At 40.3% G+C, this 16,020-nt stretch overlaps 1 protein-coding gene across 1 annotated transcript in view; it reads left to right on the top strand.

Moving 5' to 3' along the window:
- Nucleotides 1-16,020, top strand: part of CUBN (cubilin) — a 277,528-nt gene that overhangs the window by 49,836 nt on the left and 211,672 nt on the right. The window contains exons 18-22 of the mRNA XM_056114630.1: nucleotides 4,277-4,421; nucleotides 4,627-4,805; nucleotides 9,430-9,595; nucleotides 10,319-10,535; nucleotides 13,211-13,341. Coding sequence (XP_055970605.1) covers nucleotides 4,277-4,421; nucleotides 4,627-4,805; nucleotides 9,430-9,595; nucleotides 10,319-10,535; nucleotides 13,211-13,341 — 838 coding nt within the window. The remainder of the gene's footprint in view (nucleotides 1-4,276; nucleotides 4,422-4,626; nucleotides 4,806-9,429; nucleotides 9,596-10,318; nucleotides 10,536-13,210; nucleotides 13,342-16,020) is intronic.

The following is a 16,020-nucleotide window of genomic DNA, read 5'->3' as shown; positions in this document are numbered from 1 at the left end:
CACTGATTCTGTCTTCAGCTGTGACCATTCTACTGTTGAGGGCACATGCTGAGTTTTTTATTTTATCTACAGAATCTTTTATTCGTGACGTTTCTGTGTGTAGCTTTCCAATTTCTGCTCTCATTTCTTCCTGGATTTTCTTGATTTTCCGATCCATTGTTTCTTTCATGTCCTCCTTTAATTTACTGGATATCTGTCCCACCATTTCTTTGAGTTCATTGAACATCTTCATTACTTTTATCTGAATTCTCTATCAGAGAGCTCCCTTAAGTGAGTAACACCTACTGAGACTTCTGTACTCTTCATCATCCTCTCCTCGTAGTGCAAATTTGTGTTGTTTTTTCATGTTGGTGTGGTGGTATGGAGACTGAGATTTACACAAGATTGTTGGGTATGAGTAATTTACCTGCGGCTATGTGAGTGTACACTGGCCCCAAATTAGGCCACACCCACTTCTGAAGAGACCACGCCCACTTCTGAAGAGGCCACACCCCCTATGAGTACCTGGTGGGGGGGTACAATACCTGTAGAAAGAGAAGACCGGGCGCAGCGTTGGGGATGAACAGGAAGAGGCTCAGGGTTGGTGGGTGGCCCAGGGTTTGAGAGGACACCCGGGGTGCCTGTGTGGTGAAAGCGAAGTCCCGAGTTGAAATAATGATTGGCCTGGTAGAAGAAGAAGACTGGGTGCGGTGTTGGGGATGAACAGGAAGAGGCTCAGGCATGGTGGGTGGCCCAGGGTCCTAGAGGGCGACTGGGGTGCCTGTGTGGGGAAAGCGAAGTCCCGAGTTCGAATAATGACTGACCTGGTAGAAGCAGAAGACTGGGCGCAGTGTTGGGGATGAACAGGAAGACTTAGCTGATTTTCTTATTAGCACATTATTTTTATTTGTTTATTTATTTTTGCTTTTTAGGTCACACCCAGCGATGCACAGGGGTTACTCCTGGCTCCGTACTCAGGAGTTACTCCTGGCGGTGCTCAGGGGGACCATATGGGATGCTGGGAATCGAACCCGGGTCGGCCGCGTGCAAGGCAAACACCCTACCCGCTGTGCTATCTCTCCAGCCCCTTGGCACATTAGAAGTAGCATTAAAAGCTTAACACTATGAGCAGTTTTGGAAACTGCAAACTACTACTATATTATGATTTTCAAGAAATGTATCCTTCCTCTCAGTTTTGTAAAGGAGTCTCCTTCCTGTCAGATTCCTAGCAGCTTTGACTAATGATTTAAAATCTCCCTCTGCTAGCCTTTCCTCTTGGCGGGATAACTCTCCCCATCTCTGTTTAAAAATGACCTTCACTGTAAAATTCAATAATCCCCTGGATGGATTCAGAGTCTGGGGGGAAACCAATGGTTCTAGACACTTTAAAACCCTTGATCTTACCCTTATACTCTTCTGAAATGCAGCTTCTGGATTACAAAACTCGAATGTCCTCAGCATGTAACAAAACATAAAATAGTGGGTGGAAGTTTTAGGAGAAATAGAAGTGAAATGAGCAAAACAATGTATGTCAATGTGTTAAAAGTTCAGGCAAGGGGCCGGAGCGATAGCACAGCGGGTAAGGCGTTTGCCTTGCATGCAGCTGACCCAGGTTTAATCCACGGTATCCCATATGGTCCCCCAAGCACCACCAGGAGTAATTCCTGAGTGCAGAGCCAGGAGTGACCCCTGAGCATTGCTGGGTGTGACCCAAAAGGCCAAAAAAAAAAAAGTTCAGGCAAACTGCATATGCAGATTAAAAAATGAAATACTCTGTTATTTGTTCCCTGAATAGCTTTGAAGTCAAAGGACAAGTAGACTGGCCACAGCTCAGGGAAGGTTGGTGATGAATTTTCTGAAATAGTTGCTAAGTCTATGTATATTTCCAGGAAGGAAAAAAAAAATCAAAGAGAACGTTTGATTTTATATTCTACTTACAGGCCCCAGAATGTTTTTTTTTCTTTTTGGGTCACACCCAGAGATGCTCAGGAGTTACTTCTGGCTCTGCACTCAGGAATCACTCCTGGACCGTATGGGATTGGGAACAGAACCCAGGTTGGCCGCGTGCAGGCAAACGCCCTACCTGCTGTGCTATCGCTCCAGCTCCTGTCCCAGAAAATTCTTGTGCATTAAAATCATACAGAAGTATTATATGTTGAATTTATTAACGAGAGCTTGATTTCACACTAAATAACGGATCTTCCCTTGCTGTGACCATCATCGTGGAAGAAGGAACATTCTTCTGGGTGATTGTTCATTTACTTGTTTTGCTTTTTGTTTTTGAGCCACTGGGTGGGCTTACTTATTTAGGACTTATTTCTGGCTCTGTGCTTTGGAATCACTCCTGGAGGGCTCAAGGCATCATATGCCAAGGATTGAACCCGGGTTGGCCACATGCAAGGCAAGCCCCCTACCTGCTGGGCTATCACTCTGGCCTTATATGTGACTTGGTTTCTGGCTGTTCCATAGCTCTCCGCTCCTGTCATCTAATGCTATTAGTACCCCACCATCAAGGAAGTAACAGTGAAAATAAAAACTGAAGTGATCACCAATTTCCTGTATGCCCAGTTGTGATATCTATTATGAATCACTGGGTTGCATCATCCTATGGAAGCCCTCGGTAGTGCAAACAGAACACACTCAGGCTTCTAAGGCAATGTGCAGGGGGCAGGAGAGAGCACTCAGAGGGCTGGAGCCAGGTGTTTGCTGGAGCCCAGGTTCCGTGGCCCTGTGTGGTTTCCCCACACTGCCAGGATCGAACCTCCAGCAGAGAGCTGAAGACGCACCCATATCAAAACAAAAAAGAATGTGCTCAATGGTTTGAAGGAAAATGAACTTGAACTATGTCTGCTGGGTCTGAGCAATGGAATGGTAAAAGAATTTTCAAGGAGAGCAAGATGGTTTAGGTGAGAGCATTTAGGTTTCTGAGATGTGACAGCATTGGTCAGATTGACACAGAGGAGCCTTCAGAGAGAGCACCATCTCGTTAGCATGGTTCAACTGTGTGTTGACTGTGTGTCTCTGGGCTATTTCGGAGGGAACTTTCTGCTTTTCCTAGATGAGGTCATTCTGGGAGGTGGGGGTGCTGGAGATGTGTAACCAATTTTGGGAAGGCACTGAGCTGGTTAGGGAAAGCTCTGAACCAATCATGAGAAGGAAGTGAGATGTAGAGAAAATATTTTTAAGCCCATCCAAAGGAAAAGTGAGGCTGGGCCAGTTCTAGGCATTAAGAGGCAGAATTGAATGACAGTGGGCTAAATAGAATATTCTGGAAGCAGATCATTGTGTTAGCAGGGGTTGTCTCAGTGTGTTGGGCATTTCAGACTTGGGAATGGAGCTAGACATCATCTCATGGCATTATTGCTAGACCATATCTATGGTCAGAAGGTTTGGGTTAGCATTGCCCTGTCTTTATTGCCCTGTCTTTATTGCACTAGTACCAACTCAGGTCCTTGGTACAGAAGTCTTGGTGAGGCTCGATGAGTGAATAAATTCATGTTTGAGTGGTTGTTTCCTTAAATGATTGATATAGCAGGAGTTGTAGGGAAAATGTTCAGCTCTATTAACATAGAGTTGTACATAGAATGTAGCATATTAAAGAAATGTCTTGGGATTTTTATATTTCTATTATCTGCTTCATTTTAAATTTTGTGTATTTGTGCTCATTATCTTTTTTTCTTCAGTAAAATTATCAGAGACCTATCTTTTATATCCTGTCCCTTAGCTTGCATTATATTTCTTAAATAGAGTTAGCATTTCTTCTGTCTTTTGTAACTTATTTATTAGGTTGTGCTTTTACTTTTACATTAGTCTATGCTTTACTGCTTTCTTTCCTTTAAAAATTTTGTTTCTTATATTATTTCTCCCTTTATTTTCTCTTCTTTTCAATTTTTCAATAATAAAAACAGTTTGATTTTGATTACAGATTTGGTTGAAGTATGTTTTGATACATAGTATTTTTCAATGTTTTGTTTTATTTTTAAAAATATTCTAAGACCATGCGAGTCTTTGGATTCTTTGTGGGAATTTTAAAGAAACATTTATAAATATTATTGTACTTTGGGACATTTGTGGCTTAGAGTTTATAAATATTTAGTGTTACTGCAGTAAGATATAAAGCAACCTGGACACTACTGTGAAAGATAATGTCATATGTATATGTGGCCCAATATAGGTACCCCAAGTTACATTATTGCCCCTATTGAATCTGCAATTTTCTCATTTCAAAATGATGACAACTTTGTCCAAGTAATTTTGTTTGATTAGATTACAGATTTATTTTATTGTTCCTGTTTAGGTTCGAGATGATCAAACCTTACTTGGGAAAGTCTATGGCAATGAAACCCTCTCTCACATTAAATCCATTACCAATAGCATCTGGATCAGACTTCGAATTGATGCTTCTGTGGTCAAAGCTAGCTTCCAAGCTGCCTATCAAATTGGTAAGCAAATTTATCTCTTTGTTAAAAAATGTTTATAGCATTTTGAGTTTTTATTGCAATCAAATTTTTTTTAATATTCTCACTTGCAAGGAAAATAACCCTCCCCCATTTCATTTCATCCTTGTCAAAAAATGAGACTTTACAATAAAGTTGAGGGCAAGTTCTTTATTTCTGGTCAGACACTGTTGTTGTTTTTGTATCACAGCATGCGGGGGTGAGTTGACAGGAGAAGGGGTTATTCGCTCTCCCTTTTACCCTGCTGTGTATCCCGGAGAGAAAATCTGTAGGTGGAACATTCGCCAGCCACAGGGCCAAGTCGTTCTTCTCAACATCACTGACTTTAAAATCGGGACATCTTCCCACTGTGACACAGATTATATGGAGGTAAGAGAACATATCTTTGAATATAAATATTTGGTTTTGGTGTAGCAAGTGTGTTACATGAAACAAAACTCTTTTGCACAGAATTAAAATCTTCTATCCTTATGAACATAGATGCAGAAATCTTTAACCTAGTACACAGTCACTAATTTAGTGGAATATAATGAGGAGATGCACCCGAACAAGTGGGTTTTTATCCCAGGAATTCAAAGTTGATATACAGATTCACAGATCAATTAATGTAAAATAAAATGAAGAGGGTAAAACCCACATAATTATCTTAATGTATGCATAGGAGTCATTTAACAAAATCAGCACTTTTTCCATTGCTAAAGTATTTATTAAACTAGGAATAGGAAGTGACTTCCCTAATCATATAAATACAATTTTTTTCTGTACACTTGTGGTGAACAACTTGAAGATGAAATCAAGGAAGCAAATGCATTTGTAATACTATAAAAAGCATCAAAGAATACCTGTTTTTAAATATGTTTTTTTTTACTCTGCAAACTACAAAATTCTAAAGAAAATTAAAGACCTAAATAGTAGAAAGATGTCTCACATGCATGGATTATGTGATTTAATGTTGTTAAATGGCAGTAATCCTAGAGTTTATCTAAAGTACAAATTTAATCCTTGTCAAATTTCCAACAAACACTTTCAAAGAAACCCACAAGCTGATTGTTAATATTCATAAAGAAATCCAAGAGAATTAGAATTATCAAAGCATTCTTTACAAAGAACAAGCTGGAGGAGTCTGAATTTTAAAATTTAGAACAAAATTGCAGCCATTAAGACAGTGTGTTTTTAAGCAAGGATAAAAATGTGATGTGCTGGAACAGAATTGAACTTCAGTAATTCAGAAACCCATAGCTTTAGAGCCAGATATTTCTTTGGTACCTCTAACAAGAAATTTCAATAGGAAAAAATAGTTTCTCAACAAATACTGCTGTCTACCGTATACAAAATTACGAATCTCAGCCCTTTCCTTATGCCATACCCACCAAAAATGAACTTAAAATGAATTAACTTTAAAAAATGAACAAACCATTCCTAAGTGTGAGAGTTAAAACCAAGAAACTCTTGGAAATGTTAAAGTTATTAGATAACTTCTAGATCAGTCAAAAATTCCAGTCCATTAAAAAAAAGTGAAGAACTTAAGAAAGAAAGAGGAAAGAAATGAAAATAAAAATTGGGTGCAGTCTCATGGGAAGGGGGGCGGTACCAGCTTGTCCTTTACGCCCTACTGAGGTCATGAGTTGCCCTCCACGAGCGGCTCTCCGGCAAGGTCATGGCTCCAGAGGCAAAAGGACTGAATCCAGAGCCCGGCAGCTTGTGGCAGAAAAATGAATGGACCCTGCGTTAAACTATGGTGTCATGCCTCCCCGGGAGGGAAAGGGTGTTGCTCCCTTCTGCCTCTCCCACCCCCAACCCCCAGCAGCAAGGTGACCTCAGAGTTTATTGAAAAGCAAGGTATGAGCCAATGAGCCGGCAGTGTCGGGGCAACTACAGTCTCATGGGAAGGGGGGTGGTACCGGCTCATCCCTCACACCCTACCAAGGTCACGAGTTGCCCCCCATGAGCAGCTCTCCAGCATGGCCATGCTCCAGATACACAGAAACCAATCTCGTAATTATCTGGCTCTTTGCAGAAATCCCTCCAGACTTACCTAGTAAAATATCAGAAATCCAAAATCATATGGTTCTCATAACCAGCTATAGAAAACAAATTATTTCACAATGCCTTTTCAGCAATTCTGATTGTTTGGGGCGGGGGGGGGGGATTCTAAACAATAATGGTGCATCTTTTGTCGAAATAATGAATGTAATCAAAGTAGAGAGAAAGTTAAGTAGAAATCATCTGCCTCACAGGCATTGGGAGGGTTGGGAGGGGGGTATATTGGGGTTCTTGGTGGTGAAAAATGAGTACTGGTGAAGGGAAAGGTGTTTGATCATTGTATGACCAAGACTTGAAAACTTTGTAACTTTTCCCACAGTGATTCAATAAATAAATATAAGAAAAGAAAAAAAAAGAAAAGAAAAATTGGGACTTCTCAGAATTAAAAACAAATGACATAATTAAGGATATGAACATGCAATTTTTCTCTTTCTTCCTTTCTTTCTTTCTTTCTTTCTTTCTTTCTTTCTTTCTTTCTTTCTGTGAATCACAGTGAGGTACTCTTACATACTTACAAACGTTCGTGTTTGTATTTCAGTCAATGATCGGTTACCTATCCCTCCACCAGTGCCTATTCACTACCAATAATCTCAGTATCCCTTCCACCTCTTCCCCCTCCTCACCTCACTTCTGTGTCAGGGCATTTCCTTTTGTTCTCTCTCTTCTTTTGGGTATTGTGGTTTGAATATGCAATTTCTCAAAGAGGTTATAAGCACATAGAAAGATGCTCAGTCTGTGCAAATCATAATCACCACAAAATACAGCTCCACATCCACTTGAATGTTTATAATCAAGAATTCGATAATACAAATATTGTCATGGCAAATTTAGAAATTAGGAAGCTTATAGACCACTGATGAGCATGTGAACTAGTACAACCACTTTGAAATCTGGTAAGGTAAAGGTAAAGGCCCTCCCGTTGATCGTCGATTTGCTCGAGCGGGCCCAGTAACGTCTCCATTGGAGACTTTGTTGTTACTGTGTCTGGCATATCGGATACTCTCGGTAGCTTGCCGGGCTCTCCGAGAGGGGCAGAGGAATCGAACTCGGGTCAGCCATGTTGGCCGCTTGTAAGGCGAATGCCCTACCCGCTGTGCTATCGCAAAGTTTCTAAAATGTTCAACAAAAGACGGTTGTGATTTGGTCCAGCAAACTATTCCTCAGCATAGGGAGGAGAATGAGAGAATGCTTGTTCTCCCAAAAGTTAGTACATGAATATAACTACCATAATTATAGTAGCAGTCCCCTTATAGAAACATCCTAAGTGTCCATCAACTAGTAAACAGATTAATACAATGTGGCATGGAATATTCATCCAATGGAATATTGTATGACATTACATAGGAATGAAATAATGACATATGATAACGTTCATGGAAAAACTTTGAAAACAATTATGCTAAGGTGTAGGATAACATTGTTTTGTCAGTTCCACCTTGACGCATGGAGCTTAGGTTTATTGGGTTACTCCCATCACAGTGCTCCCATTCCTCTGCGTTTATTTGTAACCTCTTTCTTTGTGCTCTGCTTCCCCAACCAATCAATCACCTTTATCACCTAATCAGACTCTGTTAACTTGTAAATACTGTTTTTCTCTTTTCCTTAACTTCTTTGCATAAGCAATTCACAACAATGTCCTTTTGTACAGACACAGGAAGAGAGTTAGTTCTATGTTTTTGTAACTTAGGAGTTAATTGACTCCAAATGATATTCACTCCTGGGCATCTGTTCTGTCCACTTACGTCTCAGTTACCCTTACTTCCTAGATCCCAAAAAACAGGGTCCCGATGAGGGATTGGATCGATCCAGGGCAACCCGTGAGCTACCCTGGCAATTGAAATGGGCCAGGCCAAAGTGCCATACCATTTAACTCTAAGTTAAGAGCATGGTCATGGACAAATTCTGTCATGATCCAAAAAGTAACAGCTGGATTAGGACCCTGCTAGGGTTGGGAAAGATTAATCTGGCCTGAGCACTGTAGTCTGAGATTTATAGCAAAATGTCCCCAGGAGTGCCACCCTACAAGTTCAATATATCTCTTACTGTGTCCATACAAAATAACTAATATTAAGAAGTAGAACTGAGATGTTAATTAAGATGTTAATTAAGTTATTGGACTAAGGAGAGGAGAAACACCCCTAGGTGGTATTTTACTCTCTTGAGCCTGATTGGTGATCAGGAAGGGCTTTAGATATGTTGATTCTGCTACCCCCAATGATGGGGGAATTGGAGAGAGATGAGAGAGAGACCAGGAAGCAAGATGGAGCACGGAAAGACTAGCAACGGGGACAGAAGGAGAAAAATGTAGGGGAAGAATGCAGGAGCAGGCATGTGGAGAGACTAGAGAGAGAAGAGGCTGCGAGATGGAGCATGGAGAGACGAGCGGGAGAGCGGGAGAGACAGGAGGAGATGGGAATGAGGGGTAGCGTGAGACTAGAATGAGGGGCTTAGTGAAATTGGAATGGGCATGTGGGGAGAATTGAATAAATGGCAACTGATCATCAACCAGCTTGGCCTTGTTTCCTCCTTTGTCCACTCATGGCATCTGCAGTCCTGGGGTGGGGATGGGGGTGGGAAGTGGCCCAAGGCCAGGGAAGGCAGGTGGTAAGAGAGTGCCACGCGGGGACTCCCTAGCCGCCCAGAGACTACACACTAAGGGAAATAAGTGGTTACAAAAGCTGTTACATCATATGATTTTATTTTCTTGGAATGTACAGAAAGGGTGATCTACGGAGACAGAAAAATAAGTTGATTAGTGGCCACCGGGGAGGGCATGTGAAGGGCTATATGTAACTGCTAATGGGTGTGAGATTTTTTTTCATGCTCTCAAAGTGTGTTCTGAAATCAGTTTTCTACATGCAAAACAACCTTTCAATAATATTGATTTCTGGAAGCATCTTTCCAGAAGAGCTCTTTTGCAAAAATTAATTCTCCTGTCTTTTTAACTTAGATTGGTAGCAGTTCCGATCTGGGCTCTCCTGAAAACAAAAAGTATTGCGGCACAGAAATATCTTCATTCATAACATCCACATACAATTTTCTTTATGTAATATTTGTGAAAAGTTCTTCTACTGAAAACCATGGTTTCATGGCCACATTCAGTACCACAGATTTGGGTAAGAAAGAGACTTGTTCTCCTTCCTTCTTCTTTCTTTCTAAATAAACTTTGGGGGAGAAAAGTGATTATAAAGAATTCATCTGCACTGAAGAATGTTAAGGTACATTCAAAGATAAAGAAAAAATAATTCCTCATCAGTACCTGTATATAATCATTTATAGAGCCTTACTTATAGACCTTTATTGATATCTATGGGCAAGATAAAAAATTTGATTATCGTTTGTTTTTATATTTATGGCCACACCAGGTGAAGCTCAGAGCTGGCTTTTGGTTCTATGCTAAGGAATCTTCTGGCGGGATTGTGGGGGGCATCAGGGGTGCCAGGGATTGTGTAGGCCACGTACAATTTAAGTCTTGCTATCTTGCTATGTTATCCCTCCAGCCCCTTGGTTATCTTTATATCCCCTTCCCTTCTTTCTGCTGTTGTTTGTTGCTGTCATTTTGATATTGGGGCTTGCGTTGCTTTGTCACATTGTTGTGGCAAGGGAGGACCCCCGCATTCAGCCTGGGATAGCACTTGGATGTTCAGGGATGCATTCTGAAGCAGTACCTAGGCTGAAACTTGCAGCCTCACACAAGTAATGCATGTGCTCTGCCACTGAACTACATCCTTGGCCCCAAACTAGATGTTCTCCAGTGAAATGCACACTAAGAACGTAATGTTTTGTATTTCAAAATACAGGGGGTTTGTTCTGATACTAAAGCTTATTTGTTTTAACAGTGTGTGGAAAAGTTCTTACGGAGCCTGCAGGGGAGATTCATAGCCCAGGCTACCCAAATTTCTACCCTCACGGGGTCAACTGTTCATGGCACATACTAGCCCAGCCTGGCTATCTGATTCATTTGACATTTGCGACATTTCACCTGCAGTTTCATTATAATTGCACAGATGACTATCTGGAAGTGTATGACACTGGTTCTAAGACATCTCTCGGGAGGTGAGATGGTTATTATTTTCATTATTATTTTATAAACCAGCTTTGTTTTTTCCCCAAACTCTTGCTTCCTTCAGCAAAGAAAGTTAAAGTCTATCATGATGGTCACAAAAATCAGGGGAAAGCAATATGCTTCTCAACACTCATTTCTAAAACTTTTCTTGGTTGCCCAGGCCATTAGTCATTATGTTACATAATGCACGTGAACTTGGAAGGTGTCTCCAAAAGTCACACAACTCACATAGTCATTAGACCCAGGACCTTCTTTCAGCCCGTTAAACTTTGTTATTTCTGTCTCTCCATCTCTCTCCCCAGACAACCACTGACAAGCTTCCCATAATTTTAGAATAATGTGCATATTTTGGAGTTGTATAAAAATGACATCCTACTGTATGCATATTTTTGGTCTTTTGGACTTTTCTCAGCATAATTATTTTTTGTTCTGTGCTTTGGAGCTTAGAGTTTATAGTTCTATCAAATGTTTTGGGTATTGTGTTCTTGAAATCCTATTTTTCTTTCTTCATCTTTTCAGGGAGAAAACACATACCTCTTAGGCCATTTGAAGTTATTCCATGACTCATTCATATTCTGTTTGTTTGGCTTTGAGTCTTTGCTCTCCATCTGTTTCATTTTGGAAATTGGCTATTGCTCTCTATACAAATTCTTGAATCTTTCCCTCTAGTTCTACCTCTGTATGTTTCTATTGTAGCTTTTATTTCCAGAATTTCTTTTGGTCTTCTTTTATATCCGAGGTCTTCTTTTATACCTGACATGTCTCTATTCATTTAATTTCTCCCCTAATTTCTTCAGTCTGTGGAATTCAGTTATATCTGTTTTAATTTCCTTGTCTGTCTAAAAACATCAACCACCAGTATCATTTCTTGCTGTAGTTTGATTAATAGGTTTCTTTTTTTTCCTCATTCTGTCATATACTTTCCTCCTTTTTATATATGCTAATCTTTCCTGAAATGTCAGACATTTAAAATTTTATGTTTTTAGACACCGGACTAAAGATATTCTCAAACTTTGTTTTGGGTAGAATTAAATTATTTGGAAGCAATTTGTTCATTTCTAATTTTGCTTTAAATGTGTTTGTTTCCTGTCTCTGAAGAGTCCTTGTCTTTGTCTTGCTCAGTATCCGGTGTCTTGAGTGCCATATATTTTTTCAGTTTCAGTTGTCTCAACTCAAAGTTAAGCTTATAAAAATCTATTATATTTTGTTGGAAATAAAAATTAGATTTTTAAAATTTCTGCTGTTTACTATTTTCTTCTTCCTCATCCATATTTTAAACATTATTCCTCTATCCATTACTTTCTTAAGCTAATCTTTTCTAATTTCATTATCTATTTTTTGTCTTAATAATTTGATTTTAGAATATTTTTCTTTCTTTCTCCAAATCACTGCAAAACATTTTGTTTGTGGCTGAATGACATAAACTACAATAATTTGCACAAATTTGGCAGACCTGGAAATATTCTTTTACCAGTATCTATTTATTATTGGTATGCCAGTGCCTCTGATTCTAGAGTCTATGCTGTGTGTTATAGTGTATGGTTTCCCATTGTTGTATAAGTTCATTATGCTTCTGTTAATGAGTTATTAACACCCTACATGGCTACTTAGTAGAGCTTGTACTTTCTATTTTTTTTAAATATGTTTTTTTTTTTTTATTGAGTCACCGTGAGATACATAGTTACAAAGTTGTCTGGGTTTTAGTCATACAATTTTCCAACACTCATCCCTTCACCAATGTACATTTCACACCCACCACCAATGTCCCTAGTTTTCCTCCTACGCCCCCCACAGCCTGCCTCTATGGCAGGTATTTTTCTTCTCTCCCTCCACCTTCCCACCTCTCTCTCTCTCATATATATATTATATTATATTATATTATATTATATTACTCTCTCTTTGGGCATTTTAATTTAAAATTTAAAGGCCCTCCCGTTGATCGTCGATTTGCTTGAGCGGGCCCAGTAACGTCTCCATTGGAGACTTTGTTGTTACTGTGTCTGGCATATTGAATACTCTCAGTAGCTTGCCGGGCTTTGGGCATTATGGTTTGCATTACAGATAGGTCCCTTCTCTATCCCAATGCCTTTTCCCCAAGCACTTGAAGCAGGGTTCCAACTGTGGATTAATCCTCCTGGCTCTTGTTTCTAATTATCCTTGGGTATTAGTCTCGTATTGGAGTGATAGCACAGCGGTAGGGTGTTCGCCTTACAAGCGGCCAACGTGGCCGACCCGAGTTCAATTCCTCCGCCCCTCTCGGAGAGCCCGGCAAGCTACCGAGAGTATTCGATATGCTAGACACAGTAACAACAAAGTCTCCAATGGAGACATTACTGGGCCCACTCGAGCAAATCGACGATCAACGGGAGGGCCTTTACCTTTACCTTACCTTATGCTTATTTACATCTTACAAGTATACTTTGTAATTTTATTTATCTCCTTTTATATGAGAACCATAGTTAGGTGACCCCATAAAATCATACTAGAAGGTAACCATGAATAGGATGATTGTTGGTAGTTATGTAAATGTTTTGTGCCTGAAATATTTGTTTTTGTTAAGTTAATCGGGGTTATCAGTCATCATCATTGTCATTATCTTTGCATTCTTAATTTTTGGTACATTATTTCATGTGTATAAAAGTATGTTTCTCTTGGTTTTAAATAGATACTGTGGAGAATCATCCCCACCCTCTCTTATCAGCAACAGCAACTCTTTAGAGCTGATATTTGTGACTGACTTTGACATCGCTGAGGAAGGCTTTTCAATAGAATACAAAACAATGAATTCATCTTCAGGTAAAGCAATGGCTTTCTCTAGTTTCTTGGTTCATTTTCTCATTTCCAAAGAGCACTCTGAGAATACTTCGTCCCCAGTCCTGGGACATGCCATGAAAGCTCTACTGAGAATGCAGTGTGGTTGTTTTCAGTGTTTTCTGGGTTAAAAACCAGAGTCATGATTAAAGAATATTGTGTCAATGTTAGCATTTCCGGTTTTGATCTTTGTGCTGGAATTGTATAAGGAAATGTTTTATTCTTAGCAAAGGATACACTGGAGTTGTTAGGGGTAAGCACACAATGTTGCTCATGTGGCGAGTATGTCAGGGAGAGAAAGAGGCAGTGATGAACACACAGGCATGGGATGAATCTGGGCTGAAGGGATTTGGGAGTTGTGTGGTTCTTACAGCTTTCCCCTAAGTTACAAATTCTACAAGCGAGAGTGATTATCTTGTGGGTAGGATGCTTGCATTGCACATGGCTCATGTGGGTTCAATCCTTAGTGTCCTATATGATCCCCAAACCCAGAGCTAAGTACAGAGCCTGAAGTAACCCCTGAGCATTGCCAGGTGTACCCTCCAAATAAAAATGTACAAAAACAGGAGATCAGCTGTAAAATCTTAGCGAGCTGAAGGTTGTGTGTTTGCAGGCTCTCTGGACAACTCTATCTTACCACCCACGTTTGGTGCTCTTGAGCCGCTGTGTGTGGCCTGGATCAGGATGGCTGTTGGCCAAGGGCAGACGAATGAAGAAACGAGGGCCAGGCTGGTCAATATCAATTGTAGTTTATTCCAATCCTCTTCACTCCTGTCTCTCCTCTGTCTCCTTCTCTCCTGGGCCCCAATCTGGAACCCTTTCTCCTTCTGGCTCTGACTCTGGATCTCTGGAACCCTAGCTCTCTCACTTCTGACTCTGCCCCTCCAAGCTTACATTCTTAGTTTATATAGCAATCACATAGGGTGGTGACACAAAGGTGGGTTGAACATGACAAATCAATAAAGAGAGGTAAGACCACTCCTCTAGGAGATTAACTCAAGGATAAAATTTCATCTAAAGAGATTACTCTGGTTTACAAGGAGATCCGCTCAAGGGTGGGATCCCAATGAGGGTGTGTTATTTACTCAGCTAGTAATCTACTTAAATAGTTGTAGTAAATCTACTTCTAATATTTCTAGCAATGTCATTCTGTGTGAGCACAGTAAAAGATATAAACTTCCAGTTTGGTTCTTTCTGAGAACAACTCACTATAGATTCTGCAGTCCTCAGGCCAGGTTAGTCTTCCTAGCCCCAGCAGGGTCCTAGTCTTGTCATTACTTACTTTTGGATCATGACAGCATTTGTCCATGATCATGTCCTCAATTTATAGTTGAGTATCGTGGAGTTTTGGCCAGGCCCATTTCGATGCCAGGGTAGCTCACAGCTTGTCCTGGGTCCATTCAGTCCCTTGTCAGGACCCTGCTTTAGGGGTGCTAGGAACTAAGGGCAACTGAGTCAAGAAAGCAGATGCCCAGGAGTAAATATTATTTGGAGTGAATCACCTCCCAAGTTACAAAGCATAATATTAACTGTCTTCCTGTGTCCATGCAGAAAGGACATTGCTTACAATACAAGTTCAGGGTCCTTAGAAGAATCTGATCTTACAAGTTAACAGAATATGATTAGGGAGAAAAGGTGATTAACTGGCTGGGGAGGAGAGCACAGAGAAGAGTTTACAGATAAACAGAGGAATGGGAGTGACTCAGAAGCACTGGGATGGGTATGACCAATAAACCTAAGCTACCTGAGGAAGGACAAAACAGTGTTATCCTACAATCAAATACTTTAAGAAATTAGAAAAGGGACAAATTATAAGGGGAAAAATGCTATCACATGGAATTCTATGAAAGGAAACGGACAATTCCTTGGCAAAATATGCATCCTTATGTTTGATTTAAGAAAATGGAAAATTTATTTATTTATTTATTTATTTTTGCTTTTTGGGTCACACCCAGCAATGCACAGGGGTTACTCCTGGCTCTGCACTCAGGAATTACTCCTGCCAGTGGTCAGGGGACACCATATGGGATGCTGGAAATCAAACCCGGGTTGGCTGCTTGCAAGGCAGACACCCTACACTCTGAGCTGTCGCTCCAGCCCCAAGAAAATGGAATTTCTTTGGAGTGGAAATTTCATATTCCAGTCATATGAAATGAAATTTCATATTCTATTTTTTATGACCTTTCCTCCTCACTATGGCTTTGTCCTTTGCAAATCTAATAGAGGACCAAGCATGATCTTCGAGGTAATAAGTAAACTAGAGTTTCCCCTATCTCCCCCAGACCCAAAGCTGATGGGGGGGGGCAACTGCATGGGGATCTTGTTTCATTAGACTCAGTTCCCACCTGGGATGTGCACCATTTTAGAAAGTGGGTTTATATTTTGCAAAGTATTAAAATAAAAAGCTACTTAATGAGCTAAAATACTATCTCATGTCGATTGGGGAAAAGAATTTCAGGTGTATAAGCACCCCAAGTATTTCTAGCCTTTGAGTTGTCCCAGGCCCATGATACAAACTGCAGAATTGTTCAGAAAGAACCTGTGCCAGGACTGTCTCCTTCCCTTACTCGTTTATCTGGGAAGGAATCTCCATCTTCAGTAGCCCTACTTGCTCAAGCCAATTGATAAGCCTTGCAAAAATCACTCTCAGAATTCTGACCCCTA

Source organism: Sorex fumeus, unplaced genomic scaffold, assembly GCF_029834395.1.
Source record: "Sorex fumeus unplaced genomic scaffold, SorFum_2.1 ptg000026l, whole genome shotgun sequence".
Lineage (NCBI taxonomy): Eukaryota > Metazoa > Chordata > Mammalia > Eulipotyphla > Soricidae > Sorex > Sorex fumeus.
Note: the sequence above shows the minus strand (reverse complement) of the source record. Positions and strands in the feature narration are given on the sequence as shown.